General features: G+C 44.7%; 1 protein-coding gene across 1 annotated transcript; it reads right to left on the bottom strand.

Annotated features, from left to right (window-relative positions):
- Window positions 1-15,710: 15,710 nt before the first annotated feature.
- LOC132601522 (uncharacterized) lies at window positions 15,711-19,515 on the bottom strand. Its single transcript, XM_060314602.1, has one exon. The coding sequence runs from the start codon at window positions 19,513-19,515 to the stop codon at window positions 16,867-16,869; it is 2,649 nt and encodes an 882-aa protein (XP_060170585.1). The 3' UTR covers window positions 15,711-16,866.
- Between the last annotated feature and the right edge of the window lie 1,399 nt (window positions 19,516-20,914).

Below are 20,914 nucleotides of genomic sequence, written 5' to 3'. Positions count from 1 at the left end.
TATCTTGAGTCCTCCCCGGATGTGGTCATAGGTACATTGTCTATATTTTCCCGTAATGTGTATGCATTGATAGATCCGGGTTCTACTCTTTCTTATATTACTCCATATGTTGCTGGTTATATTGGGGTGAAACCTGAGCCAATTAAACCTTTCGAGGTGTCTACTCCAGTTGGTGATCCCGTGATAGCTAGACAGGTGTATAAAAATTGTGTAATTGCGATATGTGGTCGCCAGACAAAAGCTGACCTAATTGAGCTGGAAATGTTAGATTTCGATGTAATTATGGGTATGGATTGGTTGGCCTCATGCTATGCTAATGTTGATTGCCGAACGAAAGTGGTTCGATTTCAATATCCGGGAGATCCCGTGCTTGAATGGAACGGTAATACAGCATCTCCAAAGGGTAGGTTTATTTGCTACCTTAAGGCAAGAAAGATGATAGCTAAAGGCTATATTTATCATCTAGTTCGAGTTCAAGATACCGAGGCAAAGTCGCCAACTTTCCAATCCATTCCGGTAGTGAGTGAATTCCCAGATGTATTCCCTGATGAGCTTCCAGTTCTTCCTCCAGAAAGAGAAATTTATTTTGCTATTGATGTGTTGCCGGACACTAAGCTTATTTCTATTCCTCCGTATCGAATGGCTCCGGCAGAATTGAAAGAGCTAAAGGCACAGTTGAAAGATTTGCTTGAAAAAGTGTTCATTAGACCCAGTTCATCACCGTGGGGAGCCCCAGTCTTGTTCGTGAGAAAGAAAGACGGTTCCCTACGAATGTGCATCAATTACAGGCAGTTAAACAAGGTCCCATCAACTGAGAGTCAGAGAAGCGGATGTTCCCAAAACAACATTCAGAACGAGATATGGCCACTATGAATTTCGGATGATGTTGTTTGGATTAACTAACGCTCCAGAAGTGTTCATGAATCTGATGAATAATGTATTTAGGCCACTCTTGGATTTATTCGTGATAGTGTTCATAGATGACATCTTGGTATATTCTCGCACAGAATCAGAACATGCAGATCATTTACGTATCGTACATGGTATCCTCCGAGCCCGGGAATTATATGCAAAATTTTCAAAGTGCGAGTTTTGGCTAAATTCTGTAACATTTCTAGGCCATGTTATTTCATATGATGGCATTCGAGTTGACACTCAGAAAATTGAAGCTGTGAAGACTTGGCCAAGGCCTACGACGCCTACAGAAGTTCGTAGTTTTCTGGGATTGGCAGGTTATTATAGAAGATTCGTAGAGGGCTTATCATCTATTTCGGCCCCATTGACGAAGCTAACCCAGAAGGCAGCTATATTTCAGTGGAACGATGCTTGCGAGCGTAGTTTCTAGGAGGTGAAAGACAGATTGACCTCAACTCCGGTCTTAACACTTCCAGAAGGGTTAGACGGCTATGTTGTGTATTGTGATGCTTCCGGTGTGGGATTAGGATGCGTATTGATGCAGCATGGTAGAGTTATTGCTTATGCTTCGAGGCAGCTGCAGAAACATGAAAAGAACTGTCACGACCCAGCTAGGGGCCACGACGGGTACCCGGAGCTAGTTACCGAGCACCGCTCATTCTACTGCTTATCTTGCTCATTTAATACTCTTTTATCAATTTTACATACCAAGTGTAGGAAAATCATATTTAATAAAAATATAAATACTTTATATACATTTGCCCCTTGGCCATCAAAATAATACACATACATATGAAAACATCTTGTGAGACCATCTAACCCACACTGCGTATCTACGAGCCTTTACTAACATAATGAATACATGGACGGAACAAGACTCCGTCATGCCCAAAATATGCATATATGAATGTACATCAAAAGAATAGTCATAAGCACCTTCGAACAATGGAGTGCTATCTATCAGCTGACAGCTACTGAGGACCTGGGCCAAGCTCTCCTCCCTGTCTACCTGTGGGCATGAACACAGCGTCCGAAGAAAGGACGTCAGTACGAATATTGTACCGAGTATGAGAGGCGTACATAATGAAAGGAAACATCAGTAATATGGGAATAACATCAACATGAGACATATGGATCTGACTGATAATCATAAATGAAGTAATGCATGCTATCTTACTCATACTCATCATCATAACATGTATGCATCATATGCAAGCTGCCCGTCAATGTCGGAACGGTGTGATAATCAATAATATTAGCCCGCGTCCGGGGTACCATCTCATGCCGCCCACTAGTGGTGTCTGCCCGCGCCCGTAGGTCGTGGTGTATCCGTATCGCCGCCCGCCGAAGCGGTGTCTGCCCGGCCAACTAGGCCCGGTGTGAAATGCTCATAGTAATATGCTTATCATAAAATACTTATCTTATCATAATACGTATATAAGACTCATGATCAACTTTACTCTATCTGGGTGATGTAAGGTCGTGATCCCCGATTACATTATGAAACCATCGTGGACATTCCGCCCCACCTTGAAAGGACTAGTACGTAAGGTGAGTGTAGGCAAGGAATAACATCATCTTCATTCTAGTGTCATCATATCGTATAACTCATCTCATATAGACATTCAAAAGTATAAGCTTTTAACTTCTTAGAATGCAAAAACTTATGAAAGGAATAGGGATTCAAGTTAAAGGATTCATGCCATTAGAAAGAAGGACTAGCCTCACATACCTTGGTCGTTTAGCTAAGATATCGCTCACTTGTTCTCCGTCGATATCACGTCGTTACCTTCATAAGAGAATTCGTATCAACATTAGAAACTGACTATAAGAACGTGTCGCTAATTCTAGGAGAAGTCGCACAACGCTTCCTTCGCTCATACTACTTCTCTCACGTTCTATATCAACTCCCAATATTCATAATATTATTCGCAATATCATAATCGACAATCGTCATTTACGTGCGTTTGGCAAAATCCACCATTTTCCTCCAATTTTCCCTTATTTCTACTTCTAGCTCATCCTTGCGTTTTCATGCATTTAATGCCTGTTTCATGATATAAACATCATTTATAACGTATTAGTACTCATAACACTTCAATATTCATAGTTCAATTCCACTATCATTCATTTATGTAACTATTCACTCAATAATGACCCATTTCTATGTTCTTCTACATTTCAAGTGTCTAAGCTTTCCAATACTTCAAACAACATGGAATAATCATGAAACTTACCTTGGATGATGGTTGAACAATACTTAAGTTGAAATACTTCAATTAGCCAAAACCTTAGTTCCACCTTCTTGGGAATTTCTTGACTTAGAAGATCCTTTGATGTGTTCTTACACTTACTTTTATGAATTTGGTTTTGATAATCTTGATATCTCCTTTGATTCTCTTGAATTCTTGTGGAGGAAATATTTGGAGAGTTCTAGAATGTCTCTTGAGGTGTAGGGCTGAAAATGAAGTGAATGAGGCTTAAGTCCCTTTTAAAAATCACAAAATCTGATTTTTAATGAATTCTTGTCGGGGTGAACAGTGGTCGTAAACCACCATATACGGACCGTATTTTGATTTACGGTCCGTCCACTATGGTTGTTTTTAGGCATTCCAAAAACAGAAAGTTTGGCTGGGGATTATGGCGATTTACGACTGAGGTTTACGGTCCGTAAACCAGTTTACGGGCCGTCCTCCAAGTCGTGTTTAACCATTTCAAAGATAGAAAATTTTGGCTGATGGACATGGTAGTTTACGACCTAGTTTACGGTTCGTAAACCAGTTTACGGGCCGTAAACTGGGTCGTATTTAACCATATTCAACATTTACAGAAAGTTGAGATTTTTGACAAGCTGGAGGACGACTGCACTATACGGTCCGTAAATCACTTTACGGGCCGTATAGTGCCATATACGACCACTTCTTATTTCCAAAAATTCTTAATTAGCCATTCCCGACTTAATAAAACATCATTCACTCAATTTTTCATCATTCCACTCATCATACAAGTACGGCGAAATTTCCGAGGTGTAACATTTTCCCACCTTTTGGAACATTCGTCGTCGAATGTTCGACACTCGGGGATTCTGGAAAATTTTTGCCAGAGTTTCCTTTGTAAGTTGGATACTACCTTTCCATTACAACACCCACAATATCTTTTCCTTACAGGGTTATATCACAATATCAACACATTTATGGCCACACACGGCCAAAAACACAAAACTAAAACATACGTACCTTACACCATCGACGTCTCATCTTGAATGTCTTCTGGGGATTGGAACAAATGGGGGTACATGGATTTCATCTTCTCCTCCGCTTCCCAAGTCATTTCTTCCCGATTATTGTTCCGCCATAGATCTTTGACTGAAGCAACCTCTTTATTCCGAAGCCTTCGTACTTGTCTATCCAAAATGGCAATGGGAATCTCCTCGTATGTTAGCTCCTCTGTTACTTGCACATCATCGATCGGGACTATTCTTGTTGGGTCTCCAATACACTTGCGGAGCATCGAAACATGGAATACTGGATGCACGGATTCGAGCTCTGAAGGCAAGTCCAATTCGTAGGCTACTCGACCCACCACCTTGCGAATGATTTGGTAGGGTCCGATATATCTAGGACTTAGCTTTCCTTTCTTGCCAAATCTCATCACTCCCTTCATCGGCGATACCTTTAGGAACACCCAATCGCCCACCTGAAATTCCAAATCTCGTCGGCGATTATCTGCATAAGACTTTTGGCGACTTTGAGCTGTTAACAGTCTGTCTCGAATCGCTTTAACCTTTTCAACTGCTTGTTGGACCAAGTCGGGGCCTATCAATTGTACTTCTCAGGTTTCAAACCATCCAATTTGAGATCTGCATTTTCTTCCATAGAAGACTTCATACGGGGCCATTTGAATGTTGGAATGATAGCTGTTATTATAGGCAAATTCAATAAGAGGCAAATGCTTATCCCAATTACCGCCAAAGTCCAATACACATGCCCGTAGCATATCCTCTAAGGTCTGAATAGTGCGCTCGGCTTGTCCGTCAGTCTGCGGATGGAACGCCGTGCTGAGCTTAACTTGGGTACATAGACCTTCTTTGAAGGACTTCCAGAACTTGGCTGTGAACTGTGCCCCTCTGTCTGTGATAATGTCCAAAGGAATACCGTGAAGTCGTACAATCTCCTTGAGATACAATTTAGCATAATCCTCCACTGAATATGTGGTTCAAACGGGGAGAAAATGAGCTGCTTTCGTGAGTCTATCCACGATCACCCATATAGAATCATACTTCTCTCGCGTACGGGGTAATCCCACCACAAAATCCATGTTAATTTCTTCCCATTTCCACGTAGGAATTTCCATTGCTAGCAATAACCCTCCTGGCTTTTGATGCTCGGCCTTCACTTGCTGGCAATTCGGACACTGTGCTACAAATTCTGCTATGTCTCGCTTCATGCCATCCCACCAGTATACCAATTTGAGATCGTGGTACATCTTGGTTGCACCTGGATGAATAGAATACCGTGAATAATGTGCTTCCTGTAAAATTCGTTGGCGCAAGTTTGCCACATTCGGTACACATAGCCGGCCTCGATATCTAAGAACCCCTTCTATGGAAACTTTGAATGGAGACTCTTCCTTTTCCTGAGATAGATCTCGATAGTGGCTTAACTGAGGATCTTCATTTTGCCAGTCCTTCACTTCTAGATTCAAGGATGAAACTGTGGGGTCATTGACGCTAATACCTACATTTCCTGAATCAATGGGTCGTACGCCGAGACTTGCTAACAGATGGACTTCACGAACCATTTCTCGCTTTTCCGAAGGAACTCCACATAAACTACCCATTGATCGGCGGCTAAGTGCATCTGCAACTACATTCGCCTTCCCTGGATGATATAGAATGTTCACATCATAATCCTTCAGTAATTCTAACCATCTCCTTTGCCGCAGGTTCAACTCCTTTTGTTTGAAAATATATTGAAGGCTTTTGTGATCCGTATAGACATCCACGTGCACACCATATAAGTAGTGTCTCCATATTTTCAATGCATGAATGACCACAGCTAGCTCAAGATCATGAGTGGGATAATTCTGTTCATGTTTTCGCAACTGTCTCGAAGCATAAGCAATAAATTTTCCATTCTGCATCAACACACATCCTAATCCCACACCAGAGGCGTCACAATATACTACATAGCCATCTGATCCTTCTGGAAGTGTTAGCACTGGCGCTGAGGTCAGCCTGTTTTTCAACTCTTGGAAGATATGCTCACAGGCATCACTCCACTGGAATTTAGCCGACTTCTGGGTTAACTTTGTCAATGGGGCTGAAATAGATGAGAATCCCTCTACGAATCTTCGATAATAACCTGCCAAACCCAGAAAACTACGAAATTCTGTAGGCGTCGTAGGCCTTGGCCAAGTCTTCACAGCTTCTATTTTCTGAGTGTCAACTCGAACACCATCATCTGAAATAACATGACCCAGGAATGCAACAGAATTAAGCCAAAATTCGCACTTCGAAAACTTTGCATACAGTTCTCGATCTCGAAGAACGCCAAGAACAATTCTTAGATGATCTGCATGTTCTGCTTCCGTGCGAGAGTACACCAAAATATCGTCGATGAACACTATCACAAAAAGGTCCAAGAACGGCCTGAACACGTTATTCATTAAATTCATGAACACTGCCGGGGCATTCGTCAACCCGAACGACATTACTCGAAACTCGTAGTGACCATATCTTGTCCTGAAGGCAGTCTTGGGAATATCTGCTTCCCTAATTCTCACCTAATGATAACCCGATCTGAGATCTATCTTGGAAAACCATTTAGCACCTTGCAACTGATCGAACAAGTCGTCAATTCTAGGAAGGGGATATCTGTTCTTCACCGTCACTTTGTTCAACTGCCTGTAGTCGATGCACATTCGTAGCGATCCGTCTTTCTTCCTTACGAACAAGACTGGTGCTCCCTATGGCGAGGAACTAGGCCTTATAAACCCCTTCTCAAGTAAATCCTTTAGTTGTGCTTTTAGCTCTTTCAGTTCTGCTGGAGCCATCCGATACGGAAGAATAGAAATAGGCTCAGTGTCTGGTAGTACATCAATAGCAAAGTCGATCTCCCTTTCTGGAGGAAGGCCTGGTAACTCGTCGGGAAACACATCTGGGAATTCATTCACTACCGGGACAGACTAGAAAGTTGGCATTTCCGCTTCCGTGTCATGAACCCGAACTAGATGACAAATATAACCCTTGGCTATCATCTTCCTCACCTTAAGGTAGGAAATAAACCTACCCTTTGGGGAAATTGTATTACCCATCCACTCGAGTATGGGCTCTCCCGGAAATTGGAATCGAACTACCTTTGTCCAGCAACAAACATTAGCATAGCATGATGCCAACCAGTCCATACCCATAATTACGTCAAAATCTATCATCTCAAGTTCAATTAGATCAGCCCTTGTCTGACGATCACCAATAATGACTACACAGTTCTGATATACTTGCCTCACTATTACAGGATCACCAACCGGAGTGAATACCTCGAAAGGTTTAATTGGCTCAGGTCTCACCCCAACACAATCAGCGATATACGGAGTAATATATGAGAAGGTAGAACCCGGATCAATCAGAGCATATACATCACGGGAAAATATAGCCAATGTACCTGTGACAACATCTGGGGAGGACTCAAGATCCTGCCGCCCAGCTAAAGCATACACAAGGGGCTGAACAATACCTGAAGTAGATGCTCCCCCTCTACCTCTGCCTCTACCTGCTGTAGTCTCTGCTGTTGGGCGTGCTGAAGAAGAACCCGCTGCTGAACCTGTAGGCTGAGTCCCAGCTCTATCTCTTGCTGAGGGGCAATCTCTCATCATGTGACCGACTTGCCCGCAAGCATAACAAGCATCCAAACCCTGACGACACTGTCCGGAATGTAATTTTCCACACTGGCTACATCGCGGCACTGGAGGTCTCCTCTGGCTAAAGTCTCCCCTGGGCTGCGAATCTGAGGCCCTCGAACTCTGCCCCTGGCCTGACTGAGTAGAACGATCAACCCTCCTATCTGAGGCCCTCGAACTCTGCCCCTGCACTAGTCACTGACTGACCTGAGTGCCTAGAATATGTCTGTCTCGGTCCCCCTCGGTACTCACTGCTCTCCCCCATAGATCTAGCCCTCTTACCTTGTCTTCTGTCACCCTCACGATCACTTCTCTGCTATCGTTGTCGTTCCTCGAGGTTCTGAGCATGGGCCTGTATCTGGGAAATATCCATCCCGTCTTGCAAAGAGGCTGTCAGGCAATCTTTGAACAAGTGTGGTCCTAAACCACTCACAAATCTATAGACTCGGTCTCCTATGTCAGCCACCATAGTCGGAGCATACCGGGCCAGTGAGTTGAATTGCATACTATACTCTCGGGCACTCATGCTTCCTTGTTTCAAATTCAAGAACCTGTCCGCTCGAGCTCGGCGGACTTCAGGTGGCAAGTAGTGACGAATAAAGGCATCTACAAACTCTTGCCACACGGGAGGTGGTGCATTCTCCCCTCTTGTTATCACCCAATTCTTATACCATAGTACCGCCACGTCGCGAAGTCTATATGAGGCCAACTCTACAGATTCAGTCTCAGAAGCATGCATAAGTGTTAACGTCCTCAGCATTTCATCGATAAAACCTTGTGGGTCCTCATCCGGCTTCGACCCGAAAAATTCTGGACGATTTAGAGTAAGGAAATCACGGGCTTTTGTACTAGCTGAACGCTCACTTTGGCCCGCATTCAGTCGTTCTGCCTGAGCGGCAACCAACTGTGTCAATAAATGTATAGCCTCGGACACTTGTTGACCCGAAGCACCCGGTGGAGGAATCGGAGCTGAGGCTCCTCCCTGCTCTTCTACATTGGGCACAGCCTCACTTTGCGATTCACTTTCCTATACCCCCGCCGGAGGCTCCCTTTCTGCCTGCTTCTTCGTCGTAGCTTTGCCCTTCTGGGCAGCTATAGCTTTTCCTTTCGGTGGGATTTTTCTGAAACCATAACGCACTTTTAGGGATGATATAATCCTAGACATGGCTCTATCGCACGATTCATGAGAAGAATGATGGTCATTTTCCTAAATGCCCTATAGCCTCTTGTTTATTAGCGTGGCGCGCAACACACCATAAACAAGACCCTACTAGACACGGCTCGTAGATACTTCCTAGGATGAACTGCTCTGATACCACTTCTGTCACGACCCAGCTAGGGGCCACGATGGGTACCCGGAGCTAGTTACCGAGCACCGCTCATTCTACTACTTATCTTGCTCATTTAATACTCTTTTATCAATTTTACATACCAAGTGTAGGAAAATCATATTTAATCAAAATATAAATACTTTATATACATTTGCCCCTTGGCCATCAAAATATTACACATACATATGTAAACATCTTGTGAGACCATCTAACCCACACTGCGTATCTACGAGCCTTTACTAACATAATGAATACATGGACGGAACAAGACTCCGTCATGCCCAAAATATGCATATATGAATGTACATCAAAAGAATAGTCATAAGCACCTCCGAACAATGGAGTGCTATCTATCAGCTGACAGCTACTGAGGACCTGGGCCAAGCTCTCCTCCCTGTCTACCTGTGGGCATGAACACATCGTCCGAAGAAAGGACGTCAGTACGAATATTGTACCGAGTATGAGAGGCGTACATAATGAAAAGAAACATCAGTAATATGGGAATAACATCAACATGAGACATATAGATCTGACTGATAATCATAAATGAAGTAATGCATGCTATCTTACTCATACTCATCATCATAACATGTATGCATCATATGCAAGCTGCCCGTCAATGTCGGAACGGTGTGATAATCAATAATATTAGCCCGCGTCCAGGGTACCATCTCATGCCGCCCACTAGTGGTGTCTGCCCGCGCCCGTAGGTCGTGGTGTATCCGTATCGCCGCCCGCCGAAGCGGTGTCTGCCCGGCCAACTAGGCCCGGTGTGAAATGCTCATAGTAATATGCTTATCATAAAATACTTATCTTATCATAATACGTATATAAGACTCATGATCAACTTTACTCTATCGGGGTGATGTAAGGTCGTGATCCCCGATTACATTATGAAACCATCGTGGACATTCCGCCCCACCTTGAAAGGACTAGTACGTAAGGTGAGTGTAGGCATGGAATAACATCATCATCATTCTAGTGTCATCATATCGTATAACTCATCTCATATAGACATTCAAAAGTATAAGCTTTTAACTTCTTAGAATGCAAGAACTTATGAAAGGAATAGGGATTCAAGTTAAAGGATTCATGCCATTAGAAAGAAGGACTAGCCTCCCATACCTTGGTCGTTTACCTAAGATATCGCTCACTTGTTCTCCGTCGATATCACGTCGTTACCTTCATAAGAGAATTCGTATCAACATTAGTAACTGACTATAAGAACGTGTCGCTAATTCTAGGAGAAGTCGGACAACGCTTCCTTCGCTCATACTACTTTTCTCACGTTCTATATCAACTCCCAAAATTCATAATATTATTCGCAATATCATAATCGACAATCGTCATTTACGTGCGTTTGGCAAAATCCACCATTTTCCTCCAATTTTCCCTTATTTCTATTTCTAGATCATCCTTGCGTTTTCATGCATTTAATGCTTGTTTCATGATATAAACATCATTTATAACGTATTAGTACTCACAACACTTCAATATTCATAGTCCAATTCCACTATCATTCATTTATGTCACTATTCACTCAATAATGACCCATTTCTATGTTCTTCTACATTTCAAGTGTCTAAGCTTTGCAAAACTTCAAACAACATGGAATAATCATGAAACTTACCTTGGATGATGGTTGAACAATCCTTAAGTTGAAATACTTCAATTAGCCAAAACCCTAGTTCCACCTTCTTGGGAATTTCTTGACTTAGAAGATCCTTTGATGTGTTCTTACACTTACTTTTATTAATTTGGTTTTGATAATCTTGATATCTCCTTTGATTCTCTTGAATTCTTGTGGAGGAAATATTTGCAGAGTTCTAGAATGTCTCTTGAGGTGTATGGCTGAAAATGAAGTGAATGAGGCTTAAGTCCCTTTTAAAAATCACAAAATTTGATTTTTAATGAATTCTTGTCGGGGTGAACAGTGGTCGTAAACCACCATATACGGACCGTATTTTGATTTACGGTCCGTCCACTGTGGTCGTTTTTAGGCATTCCAAAAACAGAAAGTTTCGCTGGGGATTATGGCGATTTACGACTGAGATTTACGGTCCGTAAATCAGTTTACGGGCCGTCCTCCAAGTCGTGTTTAACCATTTCAAAGACAGAAAGTTTTGGCTGATGGACATGGTAGTTTACGACCTGGTTTACGGTCCGTAAACCAGTTTACGGGCCGTAAACTGGGTCGTATTTAACCATATTCAACATTTACAGAAAGTTGAGATTTTTGACAAGCTGGAGGACGACTGCACTTTACGGTCGGTAAATCACTTTACGGGCCGTATAGTGCCATATACGACCACTGTGCTGAAAATATTTCCGCGACTTCTTATTTCCAAAAATTCTTAATTAGCCATTCCCGACTTAATATAACATCATTCACTCTATTTTTCATCATTCCACTCATCATACAAGTACGGCGAAATTTCTGAGGTGTAACAAGAACTACCCAACTCACGATCTTGAATTGGCCGCGGTTATTCATGCACTGAAAATGTTGAGACATTACTTGTATGGTGCGCATGTTGATATCTATACATATCACAAAAGTCTTCAGTACATTTTCAAGCAGAAGGAGCTGAACCTGCGCCGGAGGCGGTGGTTAGAATTGTTGAAAGATTATGATGTGAATATTTTGTACCACCCCGGAAAAGCGAATGCAGTAGCCGATGCGCTTGGCCGCCGATCAATAGGCAGTTTATGCGAAGTTCCTCCGAAAAAGAAAGAGATGGTTCATGAGCTCCGTCAACTAGCTAATCTTGGAGTGCGGGTAATTGATTCGGGTAGTGCAGGGATTGGCATTAACGATCCTACAGTTTAATCTTTGAATATAGAAGTGAAAGAACAGCAATATGAAGATCATCAATTGTGTCATTATAGAGACACATCTCATGGAAAACAAAAGTCTTCATTTGATGTTTCTAGGGATGGAATTCTTAGATACCGAGGTAGGTTATGTGTGCCGAATGTGGCAGAAATACGCCGACGAATTCTAGAAGAAGCACATTGTTCCTAGTATTCTATTCATCCAGGTGCCACCAAGATGTATCCTGACCTTAAACAAATATATTGGTGGGACGGCATGAACAGAGATATAGCAGAATTTGTAGCCCAATGTCCAAATTGCCAACAAGTAAAGATTGAACATCAAAAGCCAGTAGGCCTATTGCAAGCGATGGAGATCCCTACTTGGAAATGGGAATTAATCAACATGGATTTTATTGTGGGGTTACCTCGTTCTCGTGGAAAGTATGATTCTATATGGGTGATCGTGGATAGGTTAACGAAAGCAGGCAATTTTCTTCCAGTTAGACCACGTACTCAGCAGAAGACTATGCGAGGTTGTATCTCAAAGAAATTATGCGACTCCATGGTATTCCACTATCCATTATCACAGATAGAGGAGCACAGTTTACAGCCAAGTTCTGGAAGTCCTTTCAAGAAGGTCTAGGTACTCAAGTGAAACTTAGCACGGCATTTCATCCGCAGACTGATGGACAAGCCGAACGTACTATTAAGACCTTGGAAGATATGCTACGAGCATGTGTGTTGGATTTCGGTGGTAGTTGGGACGATCATTTGCCGCTAATCGAATTCGCATACAACAATAACTATTATTCCAGTATTCAAATGGCTCCATATGAAGCTTTATATGGGAGGAAATGTAGATCCCCAATCGGATGGTTTGAAATAGGAGAAGTACAGCTAGTTGGCCCCGAATTGATTCAGTAAGTGGTGGAAAAAGTTAAGGTGATCCGAGATCGATTGCTGACAGCCCAAAGTCGCCAAAAGTCTTATGCGGACAATCGCCGACGAGACTTGGAATTGCAGGTTGATGATTGGGTATTTTTGAAAGTGTCACCAATGAATGGGGTGATGAGATTTGGCAAGAAAGGGAAGTTAAGTCTTAGATATATTGGACCCTATAAAATTATCCGCAAGGTGGGTCATGTCGCCTATGAATTGGACTTGCCTTTGGATCTTGAATCAGTCCATCCAGTCTTCCACGTTTCGACGCTCCGCAAGTGTGTTGGAGACCCCACAAAAATTGTCCTGATAGATGATGTGCAAGTGACAGAAAAGCTAACCTATGAAGAAGTGCCTATTGCTATTCTAGACAGGCAAGTGCGAAGCCTTTGAAATAAAGAGGTAGCTTCAGTCAAAGTGCTGTGGCGAAACAACAACCGAGAAGAAATGACTTGGGAAGCGGAAGAGAGTATGAAGTCCAAGTACTCGCATTTATTCCAACCCCCAGAAGAGATTTAAGGTGAGACACTAACACTATGAGGTATGTATGCTTCCTTTCTATGCTTATGGGTCGTATGTGGCCAATTTATGTGCTATTGTGTTGTGGCCCTGTGAGGCAATGATATTATGGGTTGTTGTGACAGGATGGTAGTGCCATATTATTGGGGAAACTATGGTGAAATATTTCTAGAACCCCCGATGACTTAACATTCGAGGACAAATATTTCAAAAGGGGGGAAGAATGTTACACCTCGGAAATTTCCAATCTCGTACAGTGAATAGACTAACGAAGAGTGCAAGTATACGATGTTTTAATCAGAAGGGAATGATGTTTGACGACCCTAAGTAAGATTTCAAAGGCAATGGAAATAAGAGGTAGGTTATGAGCCCAACGACTATTTATAGGTTCTGAAAATGTGAAAACTTGCAGATTTGCACTTTGGTCTCGTCGATGAAATACGAACCGTAAAGTGGTATACGGCCCGTAAACTGCCCTGTCGTCTTTCAACATTCCAAAACTTCAACTTTCTGCCAAAGACTTGAATGGTTAAATACGACTTGACATACGGACCGTAAACTAAAATACGGCCCGTAAACTGAGTTCGTAAATCACCATGTCGTTAGCCTACCTTTCTGGTTCTGTTATGCTTAAATACGCCCATGAAATACGGCCCCAATTGTTACGCGGCGCCTTCCTGAGACCTCTTGGAAGGGCGACGTAAGGCTAAGCAACCGAAGTTTCCAAAGTTGCTATCCGCCAACCGGGGTCCCCTCCGCACGCTAGACGAGACTGTCAGTGCCGTGCGGGAAAACCAATGTCAGGAACAATTGAGAGAACAGAAAAGTGAATTGAGAATGAGAAAGAAAGAGAGCTTGTTTGCATTGATGAAAATTGATTACAATGAGAGCAAGCGGTGTCGAGGGGGAGAGACACCAGTACAGAGAATTGATTGCTTGCTTGAAAGTTTTGATTGTTTGATCCCCCCTAATAATGCTTTAAAAATAAAAACCCAAGTCATAGAGGTAGACATGGTTTTGCTAGAGAAACACAACCAAAATTACATAAAGTAAACTACTCTATAATTACAACAAAAGAGACCTAACTAGAGCAGGTCCATGTGCACCCTCGGTCGGGGCACTGTCATGCGCGCAGGGCACGGTGCGCGCGCGCACTGGGGCGCGGGCGCTAGGTGCTGGGCGCTGGCACTGTAGCTGGGCTGCACTGACATTGGGCGCTGGGCACGCGTTGGGGCACGGCCAGCACAGGGGCGCGCGCGAGGGAAATTGATGGGGCGACATAGGCAGAAGCAACCTTGTCACTTGGGGCGTCCGAGACCACGGGGCCGTCCATGGCGCTAGGCGCTGAGAGGCTTGCCATGGCGCCATGGGGCGCGCCCAAGGGGTCATGGGGCATGGCTGGAAAGCCGCCCATGACATTCTCCCCCACCTGAGTTGGCGACGTCCTCGGCGCCTTGTTTGCAAGATAGTCATCGATCAGGTGCTTGTAGGCTTTGAGGCTGGTGCCTCTCTCCCATGTATTCTCTTCGGCATCACATCCCAACCATTTCACCAGGAACTCTTGGTGATCTTTTCTTGAGGCATGTATGACTCGATCGTTGAGGATGGCTTCTACTATCTTTTTTCCGGTTGCTTGTGGGCCTCGGATACTGGGTATTGTGAGCTGGCTGCGTGAAGGATCTTCTTTGTCTTCTCGAAAAGGCTTTAGAAGACTGACATGGAACACAGGATGAATCTTCCACCAAGCTGGGGTATCCACCCGGTATGCTACCTTCCCAATGCGCCTCTCAATGGACAGAGGGCCAATGTATTTTTGCAACAGGCGGGGGTCATGGACCCCTGCAAATAGGTATCTCTTTGGGATCTTCACCATCACCTTGTCCCCAACCTGATATTCCACAAAGCGGCGATTTTGATCTGCATGCCTCTTCATCCGCTTTTGTGCCTTCACTAGATAGCTCCGCACTATCTCTAAATTCTGCTTCCATTCTTTCGAGAAGCTAGCTGCTCGTGGAGATTTGGCCATGTTTGGGGCATTCACAGTGTGTGGGAGTAGCGGTTGCTGCCCGGTAACAATTTCAAAAGCGCTCCTGTTTGTGCTAGAGCTCTTTTGTGAGTTGAAACACAGTTGGGCCGCATCCAATAGCTTCACCCAATTCTTCTGCGAGCCGGTAACAAAGTGCCGCAAGTATTCCTCCAACATGCCATTGAACCGCTCCGTCTGGCCATCGGATTGTGGGTGAAAACTCGAGCTGTGACTCAATTTAGACCCCAATCACTTAAAGAGCTGGGTCCAAAAGTTGCTAGTGAAGCGAGAGTCACGATCGCTAACAATATCCTTGGGCAGACCCCAATATTTGACAACATGGGTGAAGAAGAGTCGAGCTGTCTCCTCTGCTGATATATACTTGGGTGCTGCAATGAAAGTAGCATATTTGGAAAACCGATCAACCACGACCAAGATAGTCGTGAGATCTCCAACCTTGGGCAAGCCGGTGATGAAATCCAATGAGACGCTTTCCCAAGGCCTCTTTGGGACAGGTAATGGCTCCAACAGGCCCGCTTGTGTCAAGCGATCGGACTTGTCTTTCTGGCATACTAGGCAAGTCTTCACATACTGAGCAACATCATCTGCCATCTGGGGCCAATAATATGCACGGCGTAGCAGTGCCATGGTACGCTCTTCTCCTGGGTGGCCTGCCCATAGAGTATCGTGACATTCCATTAGGAGAGTTCTCCGCAAATCTCCTCCTTTAGGAACATAAAGGCGGTTTCCTTTTGCCTTCAAGAACCCGTCCTCCATGTAGAACTGGCGAGTTTTCCCTTGACCTGCTAGGTCGACCAAGTACTGTGCCGAAGGGTCTTTGCTGAGAAGATCCTGGATTTGATCTTTTATGGTGGTAGCTACTTCGCTCCCCCTGAGGGTGGCGAGAAAGCATACCGATGCTAGATCGGCCCTTCGGCTAAGTGCATCCGCAACATGGTTGGTCTTCCCACTTCGGTATTCCAGATTGAAGTGAAATTCCGCTAGGAGCTCCTGCCATCTGGCCTGGCGGCCATTTAGACTTGGCTGGGTCATGAAGTGACTGACAGCCGTGTTATCCGTCTTCACCACAAATGGGGATCCCAGAAGATAGTGCCTCCAAAGGCGCAGGCAGTGGACCACAGCCAATAATTCTTTCTCGTGAGCCGCATAGCGCCGTTCTGCATCCTTCAACTTTCTACTCTCGTAGGCCACCGGGTGCCCCTCTTGTAGCAAGACTCCGCCCAAGGCGTAGTCGGAGGCATCTGTTTCCACTTCGAAAGGTTTGGTCAAATCAGGCAAGGCCAAGACAGGGCTACTAGACATAGCCGCTTTTAGTGAATTGAAAGCGTCTGCTCTCTTTGGCGACCAATCCCAAGGTGTGATCTTCTTGAGGAGTTCCGTCAGTGGTAATGCAATGAGGGATTAGTCCTTGACGAATCGCCGATAAAAGTTGCATAGGCCAAGGAAAGCCCTCACGGCATGGATATCCTTGGGTGGTGGCCAATCTGTGATAGCCCTGATCTTTTGTTGGTCCATCTTGATGCGACCCTCTTCAACAACATGCCCGAGAAAGTCAATCTGTTTTTGGGCAAAAGAGCATTTGGACAGCTTTACGTACAATTCATGCTCTCGCAACCGAGTTAGGACTTTCCTCAGGTGCTCCAGGTGTTCGCCTAACGTTTTGCTGTACACCACAATGTCGTCCAGGTATACTACCACAAATTCATCAATGTATTCTCGAAAGACCTGGTTCATTAGGGTGCAAAACGTGGCCGGAGCATTGGTCAAGCCGAACGGCATGACCAGGAAGTCGAACGAGCCATATCTGGTTACACATGTCGTCTTGGACTCGTCTCCTTCAGCAATGCGGACTTGCCAATAACCTGTCTTCAGGTCTACTTTGGTGAACACTGTGGCTCCGCCCAGTCTATCAAACAAGTCCGCCATTAGTGGTATGGGATACTTGTTCTTCACGGTGATCTTGTTGAGAGCTCGATAGTCAACACAGAGCCTTAGGGTACCGTCATGTTTCTTTTGGAATAATACAGGTGACCCATAAGGTGATTTGGAGGGAACGATGATCCCCGTGTCCAGCATCTCTGTCAATTGTCTCCGAAGCTCGGTGAGTTCGGGTTGTGACATTCTGTAGGGTGCGCGGGCAGGTGGCTTCGCGCCAGGCACCAATTCAATTTCATGATCGACCGTCCGCCTAGGCGGGAGTCGCTTCGGCATGTCTTGTGGCATGACATCCTCAAACTCCTTCATGAGCTCCTTCACAGGCGTTGGAATGGGGCCTGAAGAAGACTCAATCTCTTCATTGCAAAGGGTAGCCAGGAACGTGGGTTCTTGTCGATGGACCCCCTTCTTCAGTTGCAATGCAGAGATATTTCCTGATGCCATCTTTATGGTTGTGCACGGGACAATGCAAGGTTTGGCCCCGTTTGCTCCCATTATCAGAAGCATGTCCGCATAGGGTATGGGAATGATGTTAGTTTGCCTCATGAATTCCAACCCCACTATCAAGTCGAAATCGTCAATGATCACAACCCGCAAGTCGAACTTGCCTTCATAAGGACCCATCTTTACCGGCACTCCTTTGGCTATTCCGCCCACCAATTGGGGTGGCGAGTTGATAGCTTTGACACGACCCTTACCCTTTCCAACAACTAGACCAAGGCGCTCTACTTCTGTGGTGGCCAAGTAGTTGTGCGTAGCACCTGTGTCTATCATGGCCTTAATAGGCTTGCCATTTACTCTCAAGTCGACAAACATCAGGGTCTTCTCCTTTCTGGGAGGAGGCCCGTTGCCTGCCTTGGCTTTTCCCTTCTTGGCAGTTGAGCTTGGGTCTTTCTTTTTGCATATGCCGGCACTGGTGCCTTCTACAACATTGGAAATGGAACAAACAAGTGCATTGAAGGCACCTATTGGTTCTGTCTGATCCGCATCATCCTCATCATCCGTCCCATCATCCAAAATTTGATGGGCGTTCATCTGTGCCTGTGGGCATTCATTGTTCCAATGTGGTCCGCCGCAATGACGACATCCTGAGGGGGGCTTCCGCCCCCGATCATTATTATGAGATGCAGCACTATTGCTGCCTGAGGAAGAACCTTTTGATTTGGTCGCACTACGATCTCCCCCACTTCTGCTGGGGCCAGCATTGTAGGATTGGCCCCCTTTGAATCCCCCACGGGCTGGTGGTTGAGGTTTATCCTTTCGAGCATCCACTTGATAGTCACTGAGGCATTCCGCAGCTTGGATGGCCTTGGGCAAGGTATCCACCCTCTGTCTTTGTATTTCCATGCGGGCATAGGGTTTCAAGCCTTCCATGAACGTGAAAAGTTTGTCCTTGTCGCCCATGTCCCTTATGTTCAGCATGAGGGCAGAGAACTCGCGGACATAATCTCGGACTGAATTCGTTTGCCTGAGCTCCCGAAGTTTCCTCCGTGCATTATACTCGACGTTCTCGGGGAAGAACTGTAAGCGGATGGCTGCTTTTAGTTCTTCCCATGTCTCAAGAGCATCCTCGCCCGCTTTTATGCCTTCATATTTAACACGCCACCAGAGTTTGGCGTCGCCTTGTAGATACATGGCAGCAGTTGCGACCTTCTTTGGCTCTTCCAGTTCGCCCACAGCGTCAAAGTACTGTTCGATGTCAAAGATAAAATTTTCCACTTCTTTGGCATTTCGAGAACCCTGGTAGGGCTTTGGTTCAGGAATCTTGAGTTTCTGGGGTGCCAGGGCAATGTTTGCCGCGCCCCCAATGGGATTGCCCCCTCCTCGGAGTAGGCCTTGTAAGGCAGCATTGACAACATTGATCTGATTAGTCAAATTGTCGATGGTTACTTGCATGGCAGTCAGTCGATCTGCCTCCTGAGTCCTATGGGCTAGGTCCTCATCTCTTTGTGTGGCGGCCGCCTGTGCGGCTGCATCAGTGTCAGTAGCAATGTTTACAATGTCTTGTTCGGCCTGCCGCATCCTGCGGTCCAGGTCCTCCACCCTTTCAGGCACGGGTCGAAATCTGTTGACCGCCGTTTCCAAAATCGAGAGGCGGTCTCCATGGTTCACCATGGTCAGAAAATGATGACAATAGCAACGTGTTCCCTCGTCCGATGTTGAGCCTAAGCTTTGATACCAACTGTTACGCGGCGCCTTCCTGAGACCTCTTGGAAGGGCGACGTAAGGCTAAGCAACCGAAGTTTCCAAAGTTGCTATCCGCCAACCGGGGTCCCCTCCGCACGCTAGACGAGACTGTCAAGAAGGGAAAAGCCAAGGCAGGCAACGGGCCTCCTCCCAGAAAGGAGAAGACCCTGATGTTTGTCGACTTGAGAGTAAATGGCAAGCCTATTAAGGCCATGATAGACACAGGTGCTACGCACAACTACTTGGCCACCACAGAAGTAGAGCGCCTTGGTCTAGTTGTTGGAAAGGGTAAGGGTCGTGTCAAAGCTATCAACTCGCCACCCCAATTGGTGGGCGGAATAGCCAAAGGAGTGCCGGTAAAGATGGGTCCTTATGAAGGCAAGTTCGACTTGCGGGTTGTGATCATTGACGATTTCGACTTGATAGTGGGGTTGGAATTCATGAGGCAAACTAACATCATTCCCATACCCTATGCGGACATGCTTCTGATGATGGGAGCAAACGGGGCCAAACCTTGCATTGTCCCGTGCACAACCATAAAGATGGCATCAGGAAATATCTCTGCATTGCAACTGAAGAAGGGGGTCCATCGTATTCTAGAATACAGACCGTAAACCGAGTTTACGACCACTGTGCACTTTCAACTACTGTTCATTTCGAATCAGATTTCATGTTTTAAATTAGAGACCCAAGTTCATTTATTTCATTTTCATTTTTCCTTCTCCACAACTTAAGACTTCTCTAGAAATATCCACACATTTCATATACAAGAACCCATGAGAAATTGATGATCAACTTCATCAAATCAACAAAACCAAGTGTGGGAAACTCATCAAAGATCATCCAAGTTAAGAAATTTCAAGAGAAGTAAACTAGGGTTTTGGTGCAAGAAAAGTAATACCACTCAAGTCTTGTTCCTACAACATCTAAGGTAAGTTTTATGGCATTTATATGTTATTTAGGGTATGGAAGAGTTGAAACATTCAGATTATAGAAGTATGTAAGAAATGGGTCATGAAAGTGTGAATAGTAGCATTGTTGAGTAAAGGTTTAAATGGAGCCATGATCATTGATAATTTGTGATTATAAAAAAAATGTTACGAATGACATTTAGAACATTGAATAAGTATCCTATGTGAGAAAAATGCAACAATGAACCATGGCCATGATTATGGAGAAATTGAAGACAAATTGTGAAATACAGATATTGTAAACGAATGATGAGTGTTGTCTATCATATTGAGAATGTTGTTATGAATGTTTGAGAGTTGATATAGAATATGGGAAAAGTAGTATAAACAAAGGAAATGCTGCCCAATTTTCCCTA

This window comes from Lycium barbarum, chromosome 7 (genome assembly GCF_019175385.1).
Source record: "Lycium barbarum isolate Lr01 chromosome 7, ASM1917538v2, whole genome shotgun sequence".
NCBI lineage: Eukaryota > Viridiplantae > Streptophyta > Magnoliopsida > Solanales > Solanaceae > Lycium > Lycium barbarum.
This window is presented reverse-complemented; position numbering and strand designations above follow the sequence as displayed.